Genomic DNA, 21086 nt, shown 5'->3' on the forward strand with positions numbered 1-21086 from the left:
GTTACTGTATTTCTAAGAAAGTGGGCATGAGGCGCGTTATCCTGGCTGACTTAGATGCAGCGGACCAGCAACTCCGCGAGCTTGAAATTCGCCGCCCTGGACACCCGGAATTGCAGATACGAACGGCGGAGGCGAGGGAAAAGGTAGCGGCAGAGGTCGAACGGCTTCGCTGTTTTGATTATAAAGCCTATACGGTCCGATCCATCGCAGAGGGGGACAGATCGAGCGCGTTGCTGGCATGGTTGGCCAACCCTACGCGCCAGTCCCAATTGACGACAAGTATGCGTGAGGCAGACGGCACCGAGGTACACACTCAACCGGAGATTCTTAGCTGCTTCCGGCATTATTATGAACGTTTGTACCGCAGTCGCTCCGCACGAGACCCTGACCGGCTCGATAATTATCTACGTCCACTGGAGCTCCGCGCAGTGGAGCAGGAAGTGGCGAAGGCCCTGGGGTCCGACATTGAATTGGGGGAGATCCGCGGGGCCATTAAACGGATGGCGAGAAACAAGACCCCGGGCCTGGATGGCCTACCCGTGGAGTTTTATGCAGCTTACGCTGATCTCCTAGCCCCTCGATTATTGGTGGTCTACAGGGAGGCGAAGAGGCTGGGGCGACTCCCGAGCTCGATGTGTGAGGCGTTGGTGGTTCCTCTCCTCAAACCGGGTCGAGACTCGTCCGACCCGGGGTCTTACCGTCCCCTATCGATGTTGACGGTGGACTATAAAATACTGAGCAGCATCTTGGCCTCGAGGCTGCTGGGACACATGAGTTCCCTAGTGCATGAAGACCAAGCTGGTTTCATCCCACGGCGAAACACGACTATGAATATTCGCAGGTTGTTCCGTTTGCTAGGGGAACCATTTATGGATGCCCCGTCCCCGGTCGTCTTGTCGGTGGACCTAGAGAAGGCTTTTGATAGCCTGGAGTGGGACTACCTCTGCACGGTGCTGCGGAGATTCGGCCTCGGGGAGGGCTTTGTCAGGTGGACCGCGGTTCTCTATGCCTCTGCATCAGCAAGGGTCCGGGCGGGTCCACTGATTTCCTCACAGTATCCGGTAGAGCGAGGCACGCGGCAAGGGTGTTCATTGTCCCCACTTCTCTTTGCGCTAGCGGTGGAGCCACTCGCGCTGCACCTTCGATCGGGAGCCCACTATACGGGCTTGTGGACGCCTGCGGGCCCGCATTATGTTTCGCTGTATGCGGACGACCTGTTGCTCTTCCTAGAGGACCCGCTCGACGCTTTACGTGGAGCGGCGGTGGCGCTCACAGAGTTTGGGGAGGTTTCGGGCCTCCGAGTGAACTGGTCCAAGACCTGTCTCTTTCCGGTACGCAAAGGTGCTCCCGCCCCTACCCTAAATAGGGAGATTAGATGGGAACCCGACTGCTTTAAGTACCTTGGGGTGTTCGTCTATCACGACCAACCCGACCTCCTGGATGGGAACATTGCCCGCAGCATTCGAGCACTGCGAGGCTGCATGGACTTTTGGGCCACGCTGCCGCTTTCGGTGGCGGGACGGATCGCCCTGCTTAAAATGGTGGCGCTTCCCCGGCTATTATATTACTTCCGGACTCTACCGATCTAGGTCCCACCGGCCACGTTTCGACTGTTACGCTCTATGGTGGTCGGTTTCCTCTGGGGGTCGGGCCGCCGGCGGGTAGCCCTCAAAACCCTGATGAGGCCGAAAGACGAGGGGGGGCTCGCGGTGCCGGACTTTGAAAAGTATTATCTGGCGGCGCAGCTCCAGACCTTCACCCAGGAGGTCGCCAGGGAATTCCGGGGCCCGGAAGACAGGAGGGGGACGGGCATGGCCAGGCATGTTCTCTCCTTTATAGCGCTGCGACAACGTTTGGCCCTGCGGGATTTGTCGATGGAGGAGCGGACTGTCCGCCTGTGTTGGAATCGGGCCCACGCCCGAGGCCAACTGAGAACACCATATGCGCCTGAAATACCGTTGGGGATGCTGACGGCCCTCCCCCATGGAGGGGATTGGTCACGTTTGGCGGCCTGGGAGGATGCCGGCTTACAGCTGGTTGGAGATCTGTACGAGGACGGAGCGCTCTTGTCCTTCCAGGATCTTATTGACCGCTACGAGATCCCCCGTGGTGATTTTCTGCTGCACTCGGCCATTGTCCGAGCAATCCAGGCACACTGGAAGAGCGGGCAGGAGGAACCCCCCTTATCTCAGGTGTGCCAGTACGTGATGATGTCTGCGGGCACGGTGAAGGCAGTCACTTGCCTTTACGGCAGGTTGATTAACGAAGGGTTGGCTCCTCTCACCACTCTGAGAAACCGCTGGGAGGAGGACATTGGCAGGGAGATCCCGGAGACGACCTGGGCCCAGTTGGTGAGACGAGCCTGGAAGGGCACACGTAACGCCCGTTTCCAGCTGGTCCACTATTACGTTCTCCATAGAGCGTACCTGACCCCAGTGAAAATTAGGCGATATTTTGCCACGAATTCGGCGGAATGCCCTAGGTGCCCAGCTCAGGAAGCGGACCTCCTACATATGTTATGGGCCTGTCCGGGATTGTCATCTTACTGGCAGGAAGTAGAGAAGACCCTGGAGGAGGTGACGGGGAGATCCTTATCATTTGATGCGGCGGTGGGGCTCCTACACTGGTTCCCCCATACCCCCAGGAATAAAATTTCTAGTAAATTTATCGACCTAGGGCTCCTCCTTGCTAAACGAGAGGTGACCAGGAACTGGAAGGCACGAGTTGGTCCGACAGGCAGCAGATGGCACAGTGAGCTTTTGAAGTGGGCGGCGGGGGAGAGCGCGCTGAGATATCAACTAGCTTGGAGGCAGCGTAATGAGAAGGCGCAGGAAGCCGCGTTGGAGTGGGAAATGTTGGTGCAGGCCCTCAGGGATTATTGTGCCCCCAGCGACTCTGAAGGTGAAGAAGCGACTCGCCCCGAGTCCCGGTAAACATTTGCACTGTTAGTCCTATTGCTTTCCCCGTGGGTCCCATGGCAGATCCTGTGGCGGTAGCTCCCAGGCGCTGGTGGCGGGGTTGGGTGGGGTTTCTTTTGGTTAGTAGCATTTTGAGGGTGGGGGTTTTCTCGTGGGTTTATAGGCTTGTTTGGAAAAGCAGATGACGGACAGTGGATCATCCGGACCAGCTCAAGCATCCTGCTGAGCCCCCATTGCATTTCGCCGCCCGACCCCAGGGTTGTGGGCCGGATGGCTGTGTACGAAACTTACGGTGGGGGGCCAGAGGGTTTTACTATGTTGATATTGCTTGTGATACAATGCTGGTCGATATTGTAACGATTTACTAATTCCTGCAATAAAAATATATTTAAAAAAAAAAAAAAAAATCAAAGCCCCCCTTTGGCGCCAGTCACCGGAGTACTTCACAGGTCTTTCCAAGACCATTTAATTGTTAATGAGGCCTTGTTGTATTTGACCTCTTCGTAGCGCCCCTGCATCTCCACTCTATGCCTTAAATCACCCGGCCCCCATAAATCAGCAACCTGCAGTGTTTGCAGACACTTTACAAAAAATAAAAATAACACAGGTACATGTCTGCAAGGTCCGCGGGCCGCACAGGAAGGCTTGCCGAGCCGCTGGCGGCCTGCGGGCTGTACTATGAGTACCCGTGCTCTAAGACCCCAGGAGAACAAATTGCTAGATTGAGCGTTCTGTGGTTTGGGTGCCTGACTGTGTCCTTCTTCTGTGTTAGGCGGTCTGGCTGATTGTGCAGTTTGTGGGGGATTACAGATACGACGAGAAGGGTTGCGAACAAGGGTTTGTCTGACCCACGTGGGAGCCACCAGGATGAAGTGAGGGACACTTGCAGAAGGTTCCAAACCACGTTTGGAAGGAGAGGAAGAGGAGGAAAAGCATAGGCAAATATCCTCAACTAGTTCATCCATAGTGCATTACTCATGGACTGTGGGAGTGGGAAACAGGAGGAAAAGCTTGGGCATTTGGCATTTTAGGACGAACCCCCACAACAAAAGTACGGGAGAAGGGCTTGCTGGTGGAGCATTCACTAGTGGACTTTTTGCAGTATCAGGCTGAGCAGGTCTGCAAAATTATTGTGCACTCCCACACCTCTGGTATTGGATGTATCTTGTGAGGAAAAGCCCAACATCCAATGCCCTGCACTAGCGCTGACAGCTGCTGAGCCTCCTTCTTTCTGGAGGTAGTACATGGGGGTCATATTGTCAATTCTGACAAGGACTATCTTGTGTTGAACCTGGCAGAAGAAAGTCTTGAGAGCTAGCTGGGTAGCCGGTAGCACCAGGTAGTTAATGTGAAAATCCAGTTTTTGGGGTGCCCACATGCCCAGAATCGTCATATCGTGCAGAGGAGTCCCTCATCCCATGAGGGAGGTGTCGTGGTGGTCAGCTGCGGGTGTGGGTCGAGAAAAGGATGGCTCTGCAACAGATTGTCTACTGTAATCAACACTAGACCTTCCAAGTGCTATACTTCCCATGTATAACCTCACATGGGAAGTATAGCAATACAAGAGGCCATCATGCAGAAGATGCACATCATGATTCTGACAGTTAAATTGTAATCTGGCTGAAAAAGTGGGCCATGCTTGATTTGGGTAGGCTTTCCCAGTGACTTTGTTAAGAACTGCACCCTGGAACCATTGTATCTGAAAGGGCTGAAGCTGGAACTTCACCGTATTGAGGTGGGAGATCTTTGGTAGTCTGAGTGTGTGTAAGGCACTGTTGTCTGTAAGCACTCTTGACCAGCCAGTCGTTCAAGTAAGGAAACATGTACATGCCTCCTTTCCTGATATGAGCAGCTAGTACAGTAAGGCATTTTGTGAACACCCTGGTTAGGGACCTAGTGACCCCGAAGGGCAGCATTTTGAACTGAAAATGTTCACCCCTTACAACGAACTGCAGGTATAGACGGTGAGCAGATTTGATTGAGATGTAGAAATAGGCGTCCTTTGGGCCGAGAGCGGTCATGAAGTAACCTTGCTACTGCAGGGGGATGACGCCATGCAGCGTAACTAGGTAGAAGATGCTCTGATAGGATGTACTTCTTGAGGGTCCTGAGGTTGAGTATAGGCCTGAGTGTCCCGTCCTTTGGGATAAGGGAGTAAAGGGAGTACACTCCTTTGCTGTGCTGAAGTGGCTGCCCAAGCTATAGTGCACCATTAATGAGGAGAGTCTGTACCTCCTGAAGGAGGCGCTGGTGTTCTGGGGATAGTGTGCGCTTGCGGGGAGATGGATGTTTGATTGCGTTGCAGTGAGTACTAAGCAGAAACCCTGCTTGACGATGGAAAGGACCCACTGGTTGGAGCGGATTCTTTAACACTGTGGGAGGAACCCCTGCAGTCTTCCCCGACAGGTGTAGTATGACATCTGATGAAGACACTAGAGTTAATGTCCATGGCTGTAGAATCAGCGCACCAGATGGTGGTGTTAGAAATTATATTTCCCTTCAACACCAGCTCATGGCCATGCTGATTATACTGCTCTGGGAGATGCTGATTGAGTCCATCCATCTCATCCAAGTGGGCCCAATCAGAGCGAGAGAGTAATCCAACTGAGTTAGCGATCCTCTAGTGAATTACCAACTGAGTGGCGACACTACTCTACTTATCTTACAGTGGGACATTGTTGGTACCCTGGGCGTTAGCACGCTTATGTGCAGTGTGGACTATCCAAGAGTCTGGTAGAAGCTGTCCCCGGATATAGGGTAGGTTAGAGGGTGACGGTTTTTATTTCTTATCTATCCTGAGTGTCACTTGTATTGCTTTCAAGGTCTTTTTGAAGGTGTCAGGTGCAATCTTGAGCATGCCCTTTACCATGGGCAGGAACTGGAAGGCTTGTAGAGTAGTGGACAGCATTTCAATGAGGAAGTCCTTGTCATCTTGAACACTTTGCAGATCGACCTTATGGAATGTGGTTGCCCTGTGGATGACCTCATGGTAAGAGGTGGTGTCATCAGAAGGGGAAAGTTTGGGGGGTAGAGATCTGGAGCCATGTCCCCGGGGGATCAACACTGTAGTAGCCCCATGGGTCATCTCTAGGCTCAGGATCATATAGAGTATTGTATGGGTCTAGAGGGTCCACCCCATAGGAAGAATGTGGAGAACCCTCTGTTGAAGGAGCCGGTGGGGATCCATGTGGTGGTGGTGGAGAAGGAGGAGGATGATCAGGGGACAAAGTGGTAGTGGGCTAATGCCCCTGTCCTGGTGTTTCGTCAGCTCAGGTGGAGGTGAAGGCTCCAATGCGAGTTCCTCATCAAAGTTTCTTGCAGGGAAGAATGTCCTCCACCTTAGGAGGTGGCTTTGAGATGATCCTCCCTGTCTGTGGGTGGATGCAAAGTCTTTGCTTTTGAGTGTTGAACTCCTCCTGGAGACGCTTAAGGATGGACTGATCCAGTTCCTCAGAACCCACAGATGATGGGGCTTTGGGTGTCGGTCGACTTGATGCCAAGGGAGTCTTTTTGTCCCTGGGCACCGAAGTGACTTTCGGCACCAAGTGTTGTTTTGGAGCCAAAGTGGTCTTTGAAGGCACTTTCAGTGCCAGAGTCAAAACAGGATGGGACTTGTATCAAAATCGTCTCAGAGGCCTTCTGTTGGGGCCAGCCACGGCCTGCAGGCAGGGGAGGACTGAAAGCCTGTTTCTGGGCTTTGTGGCTAATTGCCCGGCCCTTACTTAAGCTGTGCTAGGCCTGAAAACGGTGGTGGGGAGGATCAGAGGGAGTACTCAGGGTTGAAGTTTTGCTGTGTTGATGTACCTGTTGGACTTGCTGTTCCTTTCTCTCTGACTCTGAGTGGGAGCTCAACTCGGTGCTGAACTGGAGGGGCTGTGTGCTAACAGGCCCAGGCTCTGACTCCTCCTCTATGCAGCAGTACCTAAACGTATCAGGGGTGTCCTCTTCCTGTCAGTGCTCCATGGTGCATGGAGGGTGGCGCTGATCACATTAGTATCTCAAGCTCTTTTGAACTAGAATGTGAGGGAGGCGGAGCAGGTGGTTTTGTAATGCTCCAACAAAAGATTGAGTCGCAGACCAGGTGGTGGTCAGTCCAAGGGTATTTAGAGTGACACTGAGGACAATACAGAAAATTAGTCTTTTCCATCACTAAGTCTGCATTTTTGGAAAGAAGGACAGAGTAAAAGACGCCAGGAGGGGCTGGACCCTGAAAAGAGCTGGTAAGTTGAAATCCAGTTACTGAGCCCGACGAAGGTCCCAACGAGGGGGAACCGAACACAATTGGTGATTGTTTGTGCCAATTAAAGTGGATGAACTGAAAATGTCCGATGACGAACATAACAAAGCATCAACCCAGAGCTCAGGTGATACACGGCCGAACCCAAAGGCAAAATGAGTCCCTATATCTCGTGGCTTCAAAGACTTCTTCGAATAAAAACAATCTGCACATGTCCAAGCACAATACTGGATGGAAGGAGTATGCAGAGCATGTGCATCTACAACTACACAAACATATTCCCAGAATATTATGCCTAGACAGTATTGAACTCAAAATATTAACAGTAAAAGTATTGAAGAACACTGTTCCATCCTTTACCTGGAACATTATTCCAGGAAAACAAGATACTGTAGCAGAAAATTACACCACCCTTATTTATTCCCCTATTCCCAAACTTTGAGTTTTGTGCTCTGTATCAATTTCCTAAAGAATATGCACAATAGAACAATACCTCAGAATATTCTGCCAAAAAATATTGAGCTCATGTAAAGTGGCAAAAATGGTAAGCAAACTTGGCCTTTGCAACCAGGGTGAAAGACATTACAGGTATGTTTTATCATCTGATTCAGAGAAAGCTATCATTAAATAAATTCCGGTGCGAGTCCAGCAAAATTCCTAGCAAAGTGAATCACAAGAAAAAGAATGTAGTTCTATCAACAACTGTCAGACGTCCTGGAATACTGCCCTTCACACCATATAGTTGAAACTATTTTTTCCATTCTACCTGAGGCGGCCTCTGAAAAATACAATATAAACGTAATACTTAATGAAATACACCAATTACTTTCTGTTCTTATCTCCAGGTCAGCTTCTATTTGTTCATTTTCTGCACTGGAAACATCAAAACCATTTTCTGCTCCGATTTCTTCCTGAAGGCTCATATCCACATTATTTGCATGGTTTTCAAGTTCCCCATCCTGTTCTTGAGTTAGGTGGTCCACACTTTGCTCTGTAATGTGACTCATTTCAGGTGATTCAAGCTCATGGTGGCTGAGGGGTGACTGCTGTAAGTGGTGCTGATGCCTGTGTCGTTCCTTCTCCATCTGCTTGGCTTCCTGAAGCTAAAAAAGAGAAATCATCCAACTTAGATTGTTGCACTGACATTAAAAGACTTCATGAGGAACGCTTATCATATAAATATTGAACTCTCATTCATAAAAAGCTAAGAAATGAGGAAAAGTTCATTGAAATTACCTGAATAAATGTGCTAGAGACAGGATCACTATAGAATACAGCGAAAGGTATCTCAATAGAAAGTATTCTCTTTAAAATGTCCACACTTTAGAGAGAACACATTTCAAAGAACACCACGGGTTATGTTAAGGGATTTTTACAGCTGCCTCAACAACGGGGCTTCCCAGCGCTGGACCTCAGAAATAGGAAGCAGATGCTAGCATGCATCCAAATCAGTTTAAACATACAGCGTACTCAGAAATAACTAATTAATACTTTTCCTAACAGCCACATGATGAGCAGGCTAACAACTTAAGGCATGCATAAGGAACCATTAACTCCATCTAGCCACGCCGCTCTGACACCCAAATAATACACCCAGAGTCCAGCCAAACTAGAAACAAACTTGATAACTACCACACACAGAGCGCTTCAAAGCCATGGTAATGGCATTGGCAAGACATTAATACAATTTGCACAATTATCTAGTATAAAATCCACAATTTAAAATCTCCATTTAAATACACACGTTTTAAGCATTTTTTCTATTTTATTTAGTGCCAATACGTCACATTATGGAGCTCTGAAGCATGCACACAAGGATGATAACAGTGAAGAGCATATGAGGAGACATATGGGCAGCATACATTATTAGCTGCAAAACATGCAACTCGTCACAGGCAGCTTTAAAGTGTTGACCAGGCCATTATACCGAGTGAGTTCACCACGCTGTACATACACAAAAGCTGCTTCTTGGAACGCGTCATTTACTGAACTTTTTTTGTCAAAATCTTTTTATTGCATTTTCAAAGATTTTTTTTTTTTTAATTATATTTATTGAGTTTTTTGAACAGTTACCAACAAACATAACAACATTTGCAGTTTTCAGCTTGTCAATTTGTTACCATCAGTTACGCAGTACATTACACTTATTTGTTCTCTGCCGCATTGTGTCCTTTGTAGGTCAGATTACATTTCAAACACACGTCCCATAGTGAAATAGCTCCCCACAGCAACACCATATAGCTACTTCCAGGCATCTACAGCAGGAGCCCTGTTATTGTGATGGCAGCAGTACCCAGTGTTTTCTCTGTGTCGTTAAGAGTGGAAAGTGAGTACTATAGTGCAGCCCCATCCACAGATCCAAGCCAGTGTGTGAATAGAGACCATATGTCCCTTGGGCGGGATCGAGCCAGCAACAGCTCTCAGTAGCACTTCATGCGTCCCGACAGTAAGTGACAACTACAACCCAATCTTTAATGGCCGCTGGTGCTAACTTCCCCCAGTGTATTGCCACCCGGCGTTTTGCCAGTAAGAGCAACATCGCTGTCAGCGTTCTCCTTGTGGTTGGTACGCTTCACACATATCCCAACATTGCCACCAAGGGAGTGCACGGTAGGCTAAGGTCTGCATTTTCAAAGATTAACAATTTATGAGTCTCAACAAAGCTTTACCGGAAGCCAAGATCTTCAAATTTCTAAAGAAAAAACACATCTTTCCACAAGTTTGCGGCATAATCCTCAGTATATTCAGATACATCTTCCCCCATTATAAAATTACATTTATCTTAAACTCTACGTGTCCCTCGATGCACCATTACAATATGAGAGAGAGCCAACAAAATAGAAACTAACTAAACAATCCTGTGGTACTTGTTACACATGTTTACAATGTACAGAGGAGAGTACGAAGCGGACAGAGGTTTAATAAGGGGAAGAGCATGAGGGACATGAGGGAGTGGGAGATCCACTCATGCGTGAAGATGCAAACAATGTAAGGCCCAAGGCCCCCCTGAGGGATGACAGCAAGATCTAAGTTTGCTACGTCTGGATAAAACGGAGGTCCCACAATCTGGGACCACAGGCAATGAGTGGCAAACCTTCCAACAGGAACTCCACCATTTTACTGTACTTTTTATATAACATATATGGTGGGATGAAATGCCTTTAACCATGTGAACATTTGCAACTTAAGTTTGCTTGAGGCTTAAATCCTGCTAGGCCGTAGATTGTGCCCTCTGGTTCGGCGAGCCTCAATAATGCTCAATGAAGGGAAAGGGTGGTCTATACCTCAATTAGGGCTATTTTGTACCGCATAGCTAATTTAAAAAAAGAAAGTTTGGGGTTGAAAAATACGGAGTAGCATTTTCTGCTTGGGTCAGAGCCCAGCCAGCCCTTCAAACTGAAATCTTTCATGCTTATCAGAAAGGAAGCTACCCTCACACACTTCAAGGAAACATAATTGATTTGTAATCTTGTCTCATAATACTCCATAATCGTTATCTTCATCAAATCATTGAACACATAATACAGTTGATATAGTGGTAGCGACATAAAATGCCTTTGCATCTTTGCCTAAAAAAAAATAATGATTCAATGTGCGTATTTTCTCATTCCACAGATTCCTTCACCGGTTTCTTGTAGCTGAGTCAGGTGAAAGTCGTCTTTGCTAGTAAGGTCAAATGATTTAATGGCTTATTCTCTAGGTAGTAGCTCAGCCCCAGCAGCCAGATAGCCCAGAGATGGCGTGATGTGTGAATATAAGCAATTTTCAGGGTCACAGCCTTGAAAAGTAACAAACAGAGGTATCTTTTCTGGGCTCCCATCTTTCGTCATTTGCCACGTGATAAAAAAGTGTCATATCATCCACCATGACAGTCTGAGGCAGAGGAACTCCTGAGACTCGGGTGAAAACATTTCTGGTATGTTTTTACTTCCCTCCTGGTCGAGTTCTCTTGCCCACATATAGGGCACATATGAGTCTTCCTTGATCTAATCCCGTCCCAGGAGCATTATCTCCCTCTGCCCGTCTTCTGGCCTCAGAGGAGCAGACACTTTGCGATGATCAAACAATAGGACCATGATCTCCAGCAGAGGTTAGTGAATGTGAGGCTATCTGAGTTGAGCCACTGTGACCCTTTGTGTCAAATGACAATGAAAGCTCTGGAAACTACATCTAAGCTGTGAAAGATCCACAAATGAAACTGAGTGGGTCCCAACCAACAGACCAACACATAGACTTCTTTCAAAATTTTGACCTCACAGAAGGAGAACTGTTACCTGAATAAGCGCTCCTTACCGCGCAGGTTACATGAATCTCTAGGAGGGTCTCTCATTCATTAAAGAGTTGCAGCATAGTGACAGTGCGAACTTCCTTCATATGTCCACACCAAAGAGGCACAGCGCAACAAAAGTAGGAACAATCAACAACAAGCTTACAAACGCACACAGGCACACAATTTTTTGTCACAGCCACCCTCATCCCAAAACACACAAACAAGCAAGCGTTAGCTCCCCTTACCCACATAAACGTCGGAAGAGAATCATTATCTATTATTTGCCCTGTGCCTTATCAGCGTTTTGGTTTGTCCTGTAATATCATCTATAGCTTCAACACATGAAATGTTCACAGTAAAAGCACAAACAGACCTTAGTAAATGATTGTCGAAACTTACTGCTTGATTTTCCATTCGTGCAAATATAACATTTAACATTTGTGTCAGGGTGGCTTTCGCCGTAGTCTGATTTATGAGGTTTTTGCTTCCAAGGTAGATATTGTAGCATGTTCTCACAGCCTGTAGCACCGTTCCTTCGTGAATTTCTATGTGTTGAGATGTTACTGCTGTGAGCAACGCCTGCAAGTAAACAACAATTCAAATTAAAAATATTTTCTATCTGAACAAGTAGGCCATACCAACAGACAGTGCATTGGGAAAGAAAGAACCAAGGGTCAGATGCTTTTGAAACAGAGAGACCTCTCATGATGTACTGTGAAATGTAACACACTAACACTTCTCTACAAATCTCTCTTAAGCCAACAAACTGACCATTTGCATATGTAGAACTGAAGCATTTCATACAAAACAATTCACTCTATCTAAATGCTATGCACTTATCAACCTAAATCCTACAAAAGTGAACTACATTTTTGCCATACAATTATATCGCTCTTTGTATTTCCAGTATTTGAAAGAGGAAACTACAAATCATTTCTTAAGGGCACTGACGTGGACGTTTGTAAGCAATGAAAGTGAATAGGGCATCCCCTCTAATTGATAGAAATCAAACTGCAGAGGGACTACAATTGTGTTTAAAGCTAAGTGGGATCAAGGCTGAAGAGGGAGTCCCAATCTCATACATAACAACACTTTAAAAGTGGGATATTAAAAAAAACACATCTGGGTAATACATTTTGCCTATTCACATATATTGTAGCAGAAGCAATTTTAGGTGGGAGTAAGTTGAAATAAAGCCATCTTTTGCTTGCAAAATATGGAGTCTCCTGTCTGAATCAGATCTGTAGGAATGCCTGCAATCCTCTATACACATTTTTTTCTATGGGGGCTGCCATTTTGCCTCTCTCTAAACTATCCTCAATGGATATCCTAGTGGACAATTTTGCAGCCTTCCTAGGCCAGCCTCCATAATTTAACTTTTGGATTTCTTGGAGTGAAATTTCCTCAGACATCCCCTTTGAGATGCTCCACCCCATCACTATCCCACCACCTGACTCCTTAAGCATTCTTTAAGAAGGATGCCATCTTTGCTAACTGCTAGGGACATTTTTAATAATAATCATATTAATAATATAGTCATAGTTTTATCCAACCGTCCATTCTACTAATAGTTTTATCCCCTTCCCCAACACACAGTTTTCCCCTACAGACTATCTCTGTCTATCCTCAATATTTGGCGAAACTGGATAACATAATCTGAGAAAATAGCTCTCTAACTGCTAATCTGAAATAGACTAACTTCACAATTCTGAAAATCAAAAAACTCCTCACCTCTCCCTTGTTGACTTGACCTTCCACATCAACAAACAACAAAGTTAACTACCCAAATCGAGCTTGCCGCCATTGCTTGGATGAGGACATCAACTCACTTCTAGAAGCTTACAGTTAGAACAATTCCATTCAACCAACCAAAGACACCAACGTCATGCAGACTACAGAAGATAACAGGAAATATAGGTCACACCAATTGAGAAAAGGCCTAATCTAGGTAATCTGATTCCCGTTTCTACCACTGCAAATCATACCACCATTGCTGCTACTACTACATATCTTAGGATGTGTAAAACACTGCATAGAGATTGCTACAGTGATCCTAACATGCAACATTGACATCTATTCATAGGAGAAACCTGTCCAAATGAATATTCAACTCCACTGATTGACACATTGGCCCGACTGCTCAATCAAACATTTAGATCTTGAGGGCCGCTCCAAAGGATGCATCGCAGGCATTCAGAGAAGCTTAATCCTAAAGTTGGTAACAACTCCATGTACGAATGTCTGGGAGTCGAAATCCGCACAGGAGACTCCAAACCTAGAAAGTACTGCATAATTACCACTCACAGGTAGACAACCAAATCTATCTTAAGAAATGAATTGAGCACATCCCTGAACATTCTCTTTCACCAGCATCCTTATTGTGGGATACTTCTATCCCCATCAGAGCGACCCTATGAACTTTCAGGTAGCCCAAGTGAATGCCTTCGTAAAGAACTATGACCTAACACAAACCTGCAACATTCCAACTCCTATTATGGGCTCTAGTCTTGACCTGTTGAATTCTAAAGAAGGGAACCTATTAATTGATGCCATTTTCAGGTTTACTGGTCTAACCAGCACAACCTTCTTTTTACCTTACATCTGAAAAATCAACAATCAAGAGCCAAGTCTGCAGATCAAAATAAATCGGAGACACAAGACAAATGAATTGCAATGGCCTTGCTAAAAGAATCAGGTCACATCTTTAACCCTCAAACAGGTTGCAAACGGCTACTCTCCTAACCCCTTACTACAATGAAACGTCGGCACACATAATGGACAAAAAAGGTCCCATGAATTTCAAAATGAAAAAAATATATATATTCAAATCAGTACAATAAGGAACTAAATGAAAGAAGAAGCAGCTTAGGTCACTGGAAAGAAGGTGGACAAAAGATCCCTCAACCATGACTCGGACGCTACTTTGTTTCGAAAAACAGGGTACAAAAACAGCATATTTGAGGTTAAAGCCTCTTTCGTCATATATCAATTAGACAAAGCGAGAAAACAACCCAAAAACACATTTTGACATCGTCCAGAATAAACAGGGGTGACCAACAAAATTGCAGCTGACTACTCCAAAGAAGCTGTGAGGAGTTTTCAGACTTCTATGCTGAGAAGATTAAAAAGATAAAATATTGCTGCCAGGCAAATCAGAAAACAACAAACTCCTATTTTGTACCCTAAAGAACAATGATTCCTGGGTTGAGTTCTGAGAAGTCACCGAACAACCAAAGGAAACTCATCAAGATAATAGCTAACACAAGACCGGGAGAATACGTTGCGGACCAAAGTCCTTCCACCTTACTGAAAGAAATCACCTCTCCCGCAGCTACCACATCTCTCCCCATTGGACGCAGCTGACCAATTTCTCTCTGATCCAAGAATTTCTAAACTATTTACAAATAAGAAGCTTCCCTACGTTTGAAAAAGCCAGGAGCTGACCTAGAAGACCTGAACAACTGCGGCCAGAGTCTAATTTCCGTTCCTTGCAAAGGTCCTGCACAGCTGTGTCTCAACTAAACTCAAAACAATTAATTGATAACAACAACCTCCTAGACAACTTTCAATCAGGAGTCAAAGGGTTCCTCAAGCATACACACTTTTCTAATTCTCTTTAACCTACACATGGGACCTCTGCTCACAATCTTAAAGAACTTGAAAGTTGCCCACCATATTTATGCAGGTGAACAACAGACTTAACTAGACATTGGGTCCCAAGTAGGCATTCTCTTCCTAGACGAAATTCTAAAGGACATCCAAGTCATGGTTCTAGTGACTGTCATGGCTGTCGCTTGAGAACCTGATGATGAATCTTCTGATGACCTAATAACTCCTTATCTCCTCCTCCTCATAGCTCACCCTAGGTCCAAGAATTGCTAAATTCTCTAAATACATTAAACTGCGAACCCAAAATCATTGACTGCACTAAATCTCGAAGGATCACTCTCAACAAGAATCTTCAAGCTCTTATAAATGTTATTACTAAGATCCCCAAAATTAACTCAGACTTCTTGAAAATGTCAAACTATTAATTTCCCAAACAGATTTAAAAATTGTGCTTTAATCTCTAGTCGTATCCAGAATTGAATATCATCAACCTCAAATGACTCCTGATAAATGGCAAATGTATTTACAAGGTAGCTTGCATTACACAAAAAAGACTTGCACTGTGGCATCCCGAAATACCGATCTCAAAAATCGGTGCTCTCTGGAGGTAGCTGATAGCATTGTAAGGTTGAATCCTTACTTCTAGACCTCCCAGGTTCAATAAACAAAAACCCTACTCCTGATTTTTCCATAAAAGTGTCCCTTCAGAGATACTCACAAACACCTTGTTTAATGTCTTCAAGAAAATCCTAAAATAACTACACATTGGAGATTCCACATATAATTAACTTCTTCTTTTCTGTATTGCATTGTAAATATAATTTTTGTTTTACTATCTAGTTGTTATGGCTTTTCTCAGTGTCCATGTCAGCTGTATTATTCATCAGTTGTTGTAACTACCCTATTGATTTTGTTGAGTGCTTCGACACCTCCAAGCCTTGTACACGCTAAAGAAAACTTCAAATCAATAAATAGATAAGCTGACAGCACTGTAGGAACTCACATGTCATCAATGCGCAATGGTGTAGGTCATCTTATATGTTTGAGGTTGGTGGGTTCTAGTTTTATCTTTGTTTTCAAAGTATAGGCAGCATTCAATAAGTATACAGCAGTTCATAAGAATACATTACAGCAACAAGCTTGGAGTGAAAGGTACAAAATAGAAGGCCTAACAACAATAGCCTTCTGATATCAGAGGCGTAAAATCCAAGTAGATCATTTCTCCAAGAATTTTATCCGATATAAACTCTGTACCCAATGTCACAAGTATAAATTATCGATTAATTTGTAAAACAGAATCTTTAAGAGAGACAAAGAGAAATTACAACGATTGGGAATCCAGCTCACCCAAAAGGAATTCAATGTCTTTTCTTTCCTAGGAGGCCTTTATGTAAAAGCTACTCACCTGTAAGAATGGAGCCTCCGTGAGTTATGAAAACAACACTGAGTGCTGTTGAAATCACAGACAGGCTCTCAGACTTCTTAGATTATTTTGTCCTTTGAACCTTTTCAGAGTTGGGATGAGATTCACTGATGAATTTGAGATCCTCAACAAGGCTCCATGTTTGTAACAATACTATACCTCAAGGTCTAATGTTGAAAAAGACCCGTAAAGCATGAATAAGTTGTGGGTCAGAGGACTGCAGAATCTAGAAAAAGAATACCCACTTTGGACACGTCTTGCTCAAAGTACCGTTTCCTCTTGTACCCACATTCAGTTGACAATGAGTCTTATCACAATCTTCGACTATAGGGCACAGAATTGTGTTTCCTGACCAGAGAGGTTTTTGCTAGTATATGTAGCCAGCCTGCACTTATACTACCCATGTTTGGTGATATTTATAGCCACAGCAGACACTCTATAATGATTTTAAAAAACTATCTTGGGAGATATACTGAGTAAACCTATATCATCACCTAAAGTAACTAACCATGCACACTTCTAGAAATCGTTGTCACTCCTTCACAAAAGTTCTTTCATTCATGTACCCTGTAATTTCAAATGCAATAAAAGTGGAACAATTGAAAGAATGTTCATATTGTTAATTAGTGAGTGCAACTTTAAAATGATTAAGCAAGAGGTAGACTTCCTAAAGCTAGACTTCAAAATAAATGTACGCTGCGGGTACTGATAATTTTTATTTGACAATGACAATAAGTTAAAAGGTGGAGCTACTTTCAAGATCACACAGAACCTTTGTACAGATGTCATGGCTTTAAAATAAAGAATATGTTTTAGCCACACAAATATAAGATATTTTGCATGCGAGCCCTGAAGAGATAGAAGTCACTGACTAGCAAACAGCATAGACCAACTAGTCATGCTCATTTCAGTGTTCTCATTGAGGATGCTTACCTGGTTTCAAAAGCCTTTAGTGCTCTGTGGTGTGTTAGTGAACAAAAACCAAGCCTCATCATAAATACTAATTATTTCAGAGCACTTGGGTTTCAGAACCACAACAAAGTATTCTGAAAATGGTTCCAACGATTAAAATGCAGGTATCCAAGCAAAAGGAAAGCTAATCCTACATCCAAAGATAAGAGTAAGGGCCCTTAGTATCTGGGGAATACACATCTGGAATGAACTCTCCTCTAGAAGAATACAACCGTACACATTTCACAAAAAAACTCTAGTGCTATCTGGTAGGTAGGGAGACAAAGAAGGCTTTCAATTCACTGCACTTTAGTCCAATGTGTGTTTTGGATATTCAACTGTACTAAATACTATGTCAATCGGCGTATGTGAGATCTTTAATCTACATTTTTTTGGGGGGTGTTGGTGGACCTATAAATAACACTTTGACCCTAAGTATTATCCACTGACATGGTCTTCCAGATAAGCAGGATACTAACTCGGATTGCCTCATAGTCAATAGGGGTTTATTTAACTTTGCTATAAAAATATTTCAGACCCCACGGTGCGCTACACAAACCCTCAAAGGCTATTAAACTGGTGACTGTGTTCGTAAATGTCTGTCAATTAACTTCTTTACAGCAATGCCAGGAAAAGGTGAAAGAATGAGTTTCACCAGGCAGATGAGAATGCTCTTCATTTCCTATAACCAAGAGCAAAAGCAAAGCTACTTTCAGATAACCTAGGGAAGCATTTACTCTCTATCTTTATGGGTGCTGCTCCACAATCCTAAAATATATTAATGCAGCTATAGTTGAGACAGTCAGAGATCAACTGTGAACAATCTCTGAATGCCCCACCACTTGAACTTTATTTTCATTTTATTTTTTACTCTGATGAAGTTTTGTCTCCCAGAGAAGCAGATCCACTCTCATACTTAGGATTTTGTGCAAGAATCCTAAACAGCGTAGTTCTGTTGTCTGTAGCATAGCAACAAACCTCATATTTCTGCCGAAGTGGGGCCTGAACAGATGCCACCCTTGTAATCTCCACTCCAAATGATTTCAGGTATTTGGAGTAAAATGAATAAGTTACGTACCTTCATATTTTCAGATGGATACAGGAGCTCTCTCAGATTTCTTGATTAAACCCCTTTCCATTAACCAGACACAATCTGAAAAACGTTTCCATAGCTGCATACGTAAGTAATGCCAGGTGAAGCCTCATGCCATAAGAGAAGGAGTCCTATGACTTCACCGGAAATGACATATCACCTACAGCAAGGGCAACTGCCTGCTAATGACCCAATTCCATTCCCAAGATTTTTCCATGCCTCCATCAAGTGACAGGATGTAGAGGGCAGAGGCAAAAGAAAACAAGCATTTACAATGCAATAGGTCTCGCATTAGGAAAGTTTGAGCTATTGGTATTGTAAATGACACATTTTTTATTTATGTGTTGGTTTTGGAAATAGTGAAATTAATAGCTTTGTCATTTACAATGCCAATAGTTTTAACTTTCGCACATGTGACACCTATAGCATTTGTAATGCAATATGTGTGGTATTTACGTGACTTAGATGTAGTGATATTACAAATAACAATGGCTTTTAATTTTTTTTAATAATTAATACTTAAATAAAAGTGCTATTTGGTCGATGGTAACTCTGTGAAAAGAGTATCTGGTAATACTGTCATTTGTGATGAGGTATTTTAGGTGTGTGAGATGTAAAGTCATGATTAACAAGTGCTGGGAGGCATGTGTGCGGACCGTGGAAAGTAAGTAGGGTAAAAGTATTTTGCCAACGGCAAAATTAAAAGCGTAAAAGCCTATTAAAAATTGTAGGATGCTACCTAGTGCGGTAAGGTTGTGATAGAAGATTATCATGTTAGCACTGTGGCTAGGTTTATGGTGGGTGCTTGTGCAGTAACAGAACGCGCACTATATAAAGTAATTTATTGGTTGGCAGGGGCTTGAAACCCGCAGAGCGTTTGTGTACAGCGACGCCTGGCTGTGAATAGCACCAGCGCACAACGTAGAGTGGAAGGGCCAGGCCAGGGAAGGGAGGAAGTGAGTTAGGGGTGAACGGGAGTACGTGTAGTAAAGAGCTACAAATTAGCCGACAACACAATAAACAAGACCTATTGCATTTGCACCCACACACACACAGAGCCACACACACACAGACACACACACACACACACACACACACACACATCCACACACACACACACACCACACACACACAGAGCCACCCTCACAAGGGATGCACTTTCTTCCTAGTAGAGGCTGCCACCCGGCAGACACTTTTGAAGAGGTATTAAACATTATCCAGCTCTACCATTAACGTTCAATGGATTTCTAGGTGTAGTAGCGGGACATGCCACATCTGCTGGTCACCTACACCCAATCCTTTCACTCCTTGAGGGAGGAGATACCAACATATTGGGTGCCACAGAGGTGAGGTTGCAATGGTTAGGTGATTTGGCACCTGGTTAGCTATGCATTTGTTCAGCAAGTGTGGGACCGAGATTTGACAAGAAGTTGGAGGAAGGATCTTATGCAGGCATCAAGCTGTCCCAGGATCTAAGGTTTGCTGCTGTGCATGCAGCTGGGTTTTGCAATGGGTGGCCGGCAGGAGGTGTATGTGTCTCTAAGACTGGCACAGAAATGGAGTTAAGTTAGTTCTATGGTATTCTACATTTACATTTGCTCCATCCATCTCACAGATACCATAGAGCAGATCTTGCATCAACAACCTAGTGCCTTCTGGGAGTTGTAGTCCGAATCCACTTCAATTAATCAAACTGCACCGAAGTTCGACATTACAATTGTTTGTAGGTGGAAACCCCAAGAGTTGTCCAGGTGGCATGGAGTTAGCTGGTGTCCGTCTGTATTTGTTAGGTAATCGCGTGAGGGCATGTGCCTAGAGTGTCCATCTAAGTACGTTTTCCTTCTAGTCACAAACCATGGGTGCTCGCCTTGGATAGTGGCAGGGCCTAGGTTAGTTACGCATTGAATCCCATGGTTAAAGGGCTCGCTGCAGCCCTCAGCCTGGCACGGTAACAGCGCCTGTGGCCAAATATTTCCCCTTAGATGTGGGAGTGACTAGAAGCGGGGCCCGCCTCCCCTGGGGCTGTGAGCAAACAGAAACCTCCGGGCTGGCAGGGACGGCGTTTAAAATGCAGCGAGTGTTTACAGGAAGGCAGAGTTCATTCAGGCAGTCCCTCCCCTGGAGACCGTCGAGTAAGCGGCAGTGAGAGAAGGCAGGGGGGCACAAGGGCAGAAAGTATACACCAGAGTACTCATGTGAAAGGGAAAACAGATAAATAAGCAGCCTACAGTAAAAGAGGGACTTTCAGATCCCATACGTTGTTATTATTATGCAAATATTGAATTCATGGTAGCTACAGAACTCAGAGCCCCTGATATTACGTGCATGGAAGAGCCGAGAGGCAGGCAGATGAAGTAATCAGCATACCACAACAGAATAACACACACCAATATCACAATAATACACTAAAGGTCAACAGCCATAATACACCCGGGAGTTAGCATGGTGAATAGCTAGCGTACATCCTCAACAGGACACCACGCTTCAACTAGCGCCTGGATCACACACATGAAATGCTGCTGCCTGCTACAGCACACGCGTGACCGATTCATGAAGACAGGACACTGCACGTGGACCACGCCTCC

The 21086-nt window shown here is 44.9% G+C and overlaps 1 protein-coding gene across 1 annotated transcript in view; it reads right to left on the bottom strand.

Annotated features, from left to right (window-relative positions):
- Positions 1 to 21086, bottom strand: part of ARFGEF1 (ARF guanine nucleotide exchange factor 1) — a 1029389-nt gene that overhangs the window by 631777 nt on the left and 376526 nt on the right. Inside the window, exons 5-6 of the mRNA XM_086918014.1 lie at positions 11825 to 12004; positions 7982 to 8258 (exon numbers count right to left, since the gene is read on the bottom strand). Of these exons, the coding sequence (XP_086774140.1) occupies positions 7982 to 8258; positions 11825 to 12004 (457 nt within the window). The remainder of the gene's footprint in view (positions 1 to 7981; positions 8259 to 11824; positions 12005 to 21086) is intronic.

The sequence above is a fragment of the Lissotriton vulgaris genome, chromosome 4_1 (assembly GCF_964263255.1).
Source record: "Lissotriton vulgaris chromosome 4_1, aLisVul1.2, whole genome shotgun sequence".
Lineage (NCBI taxonomy): Eukaryota > Metazoa > Chordata > Amphibia > Caudata > Salamandridae > Lissotriton > Lissotriton vulgaris.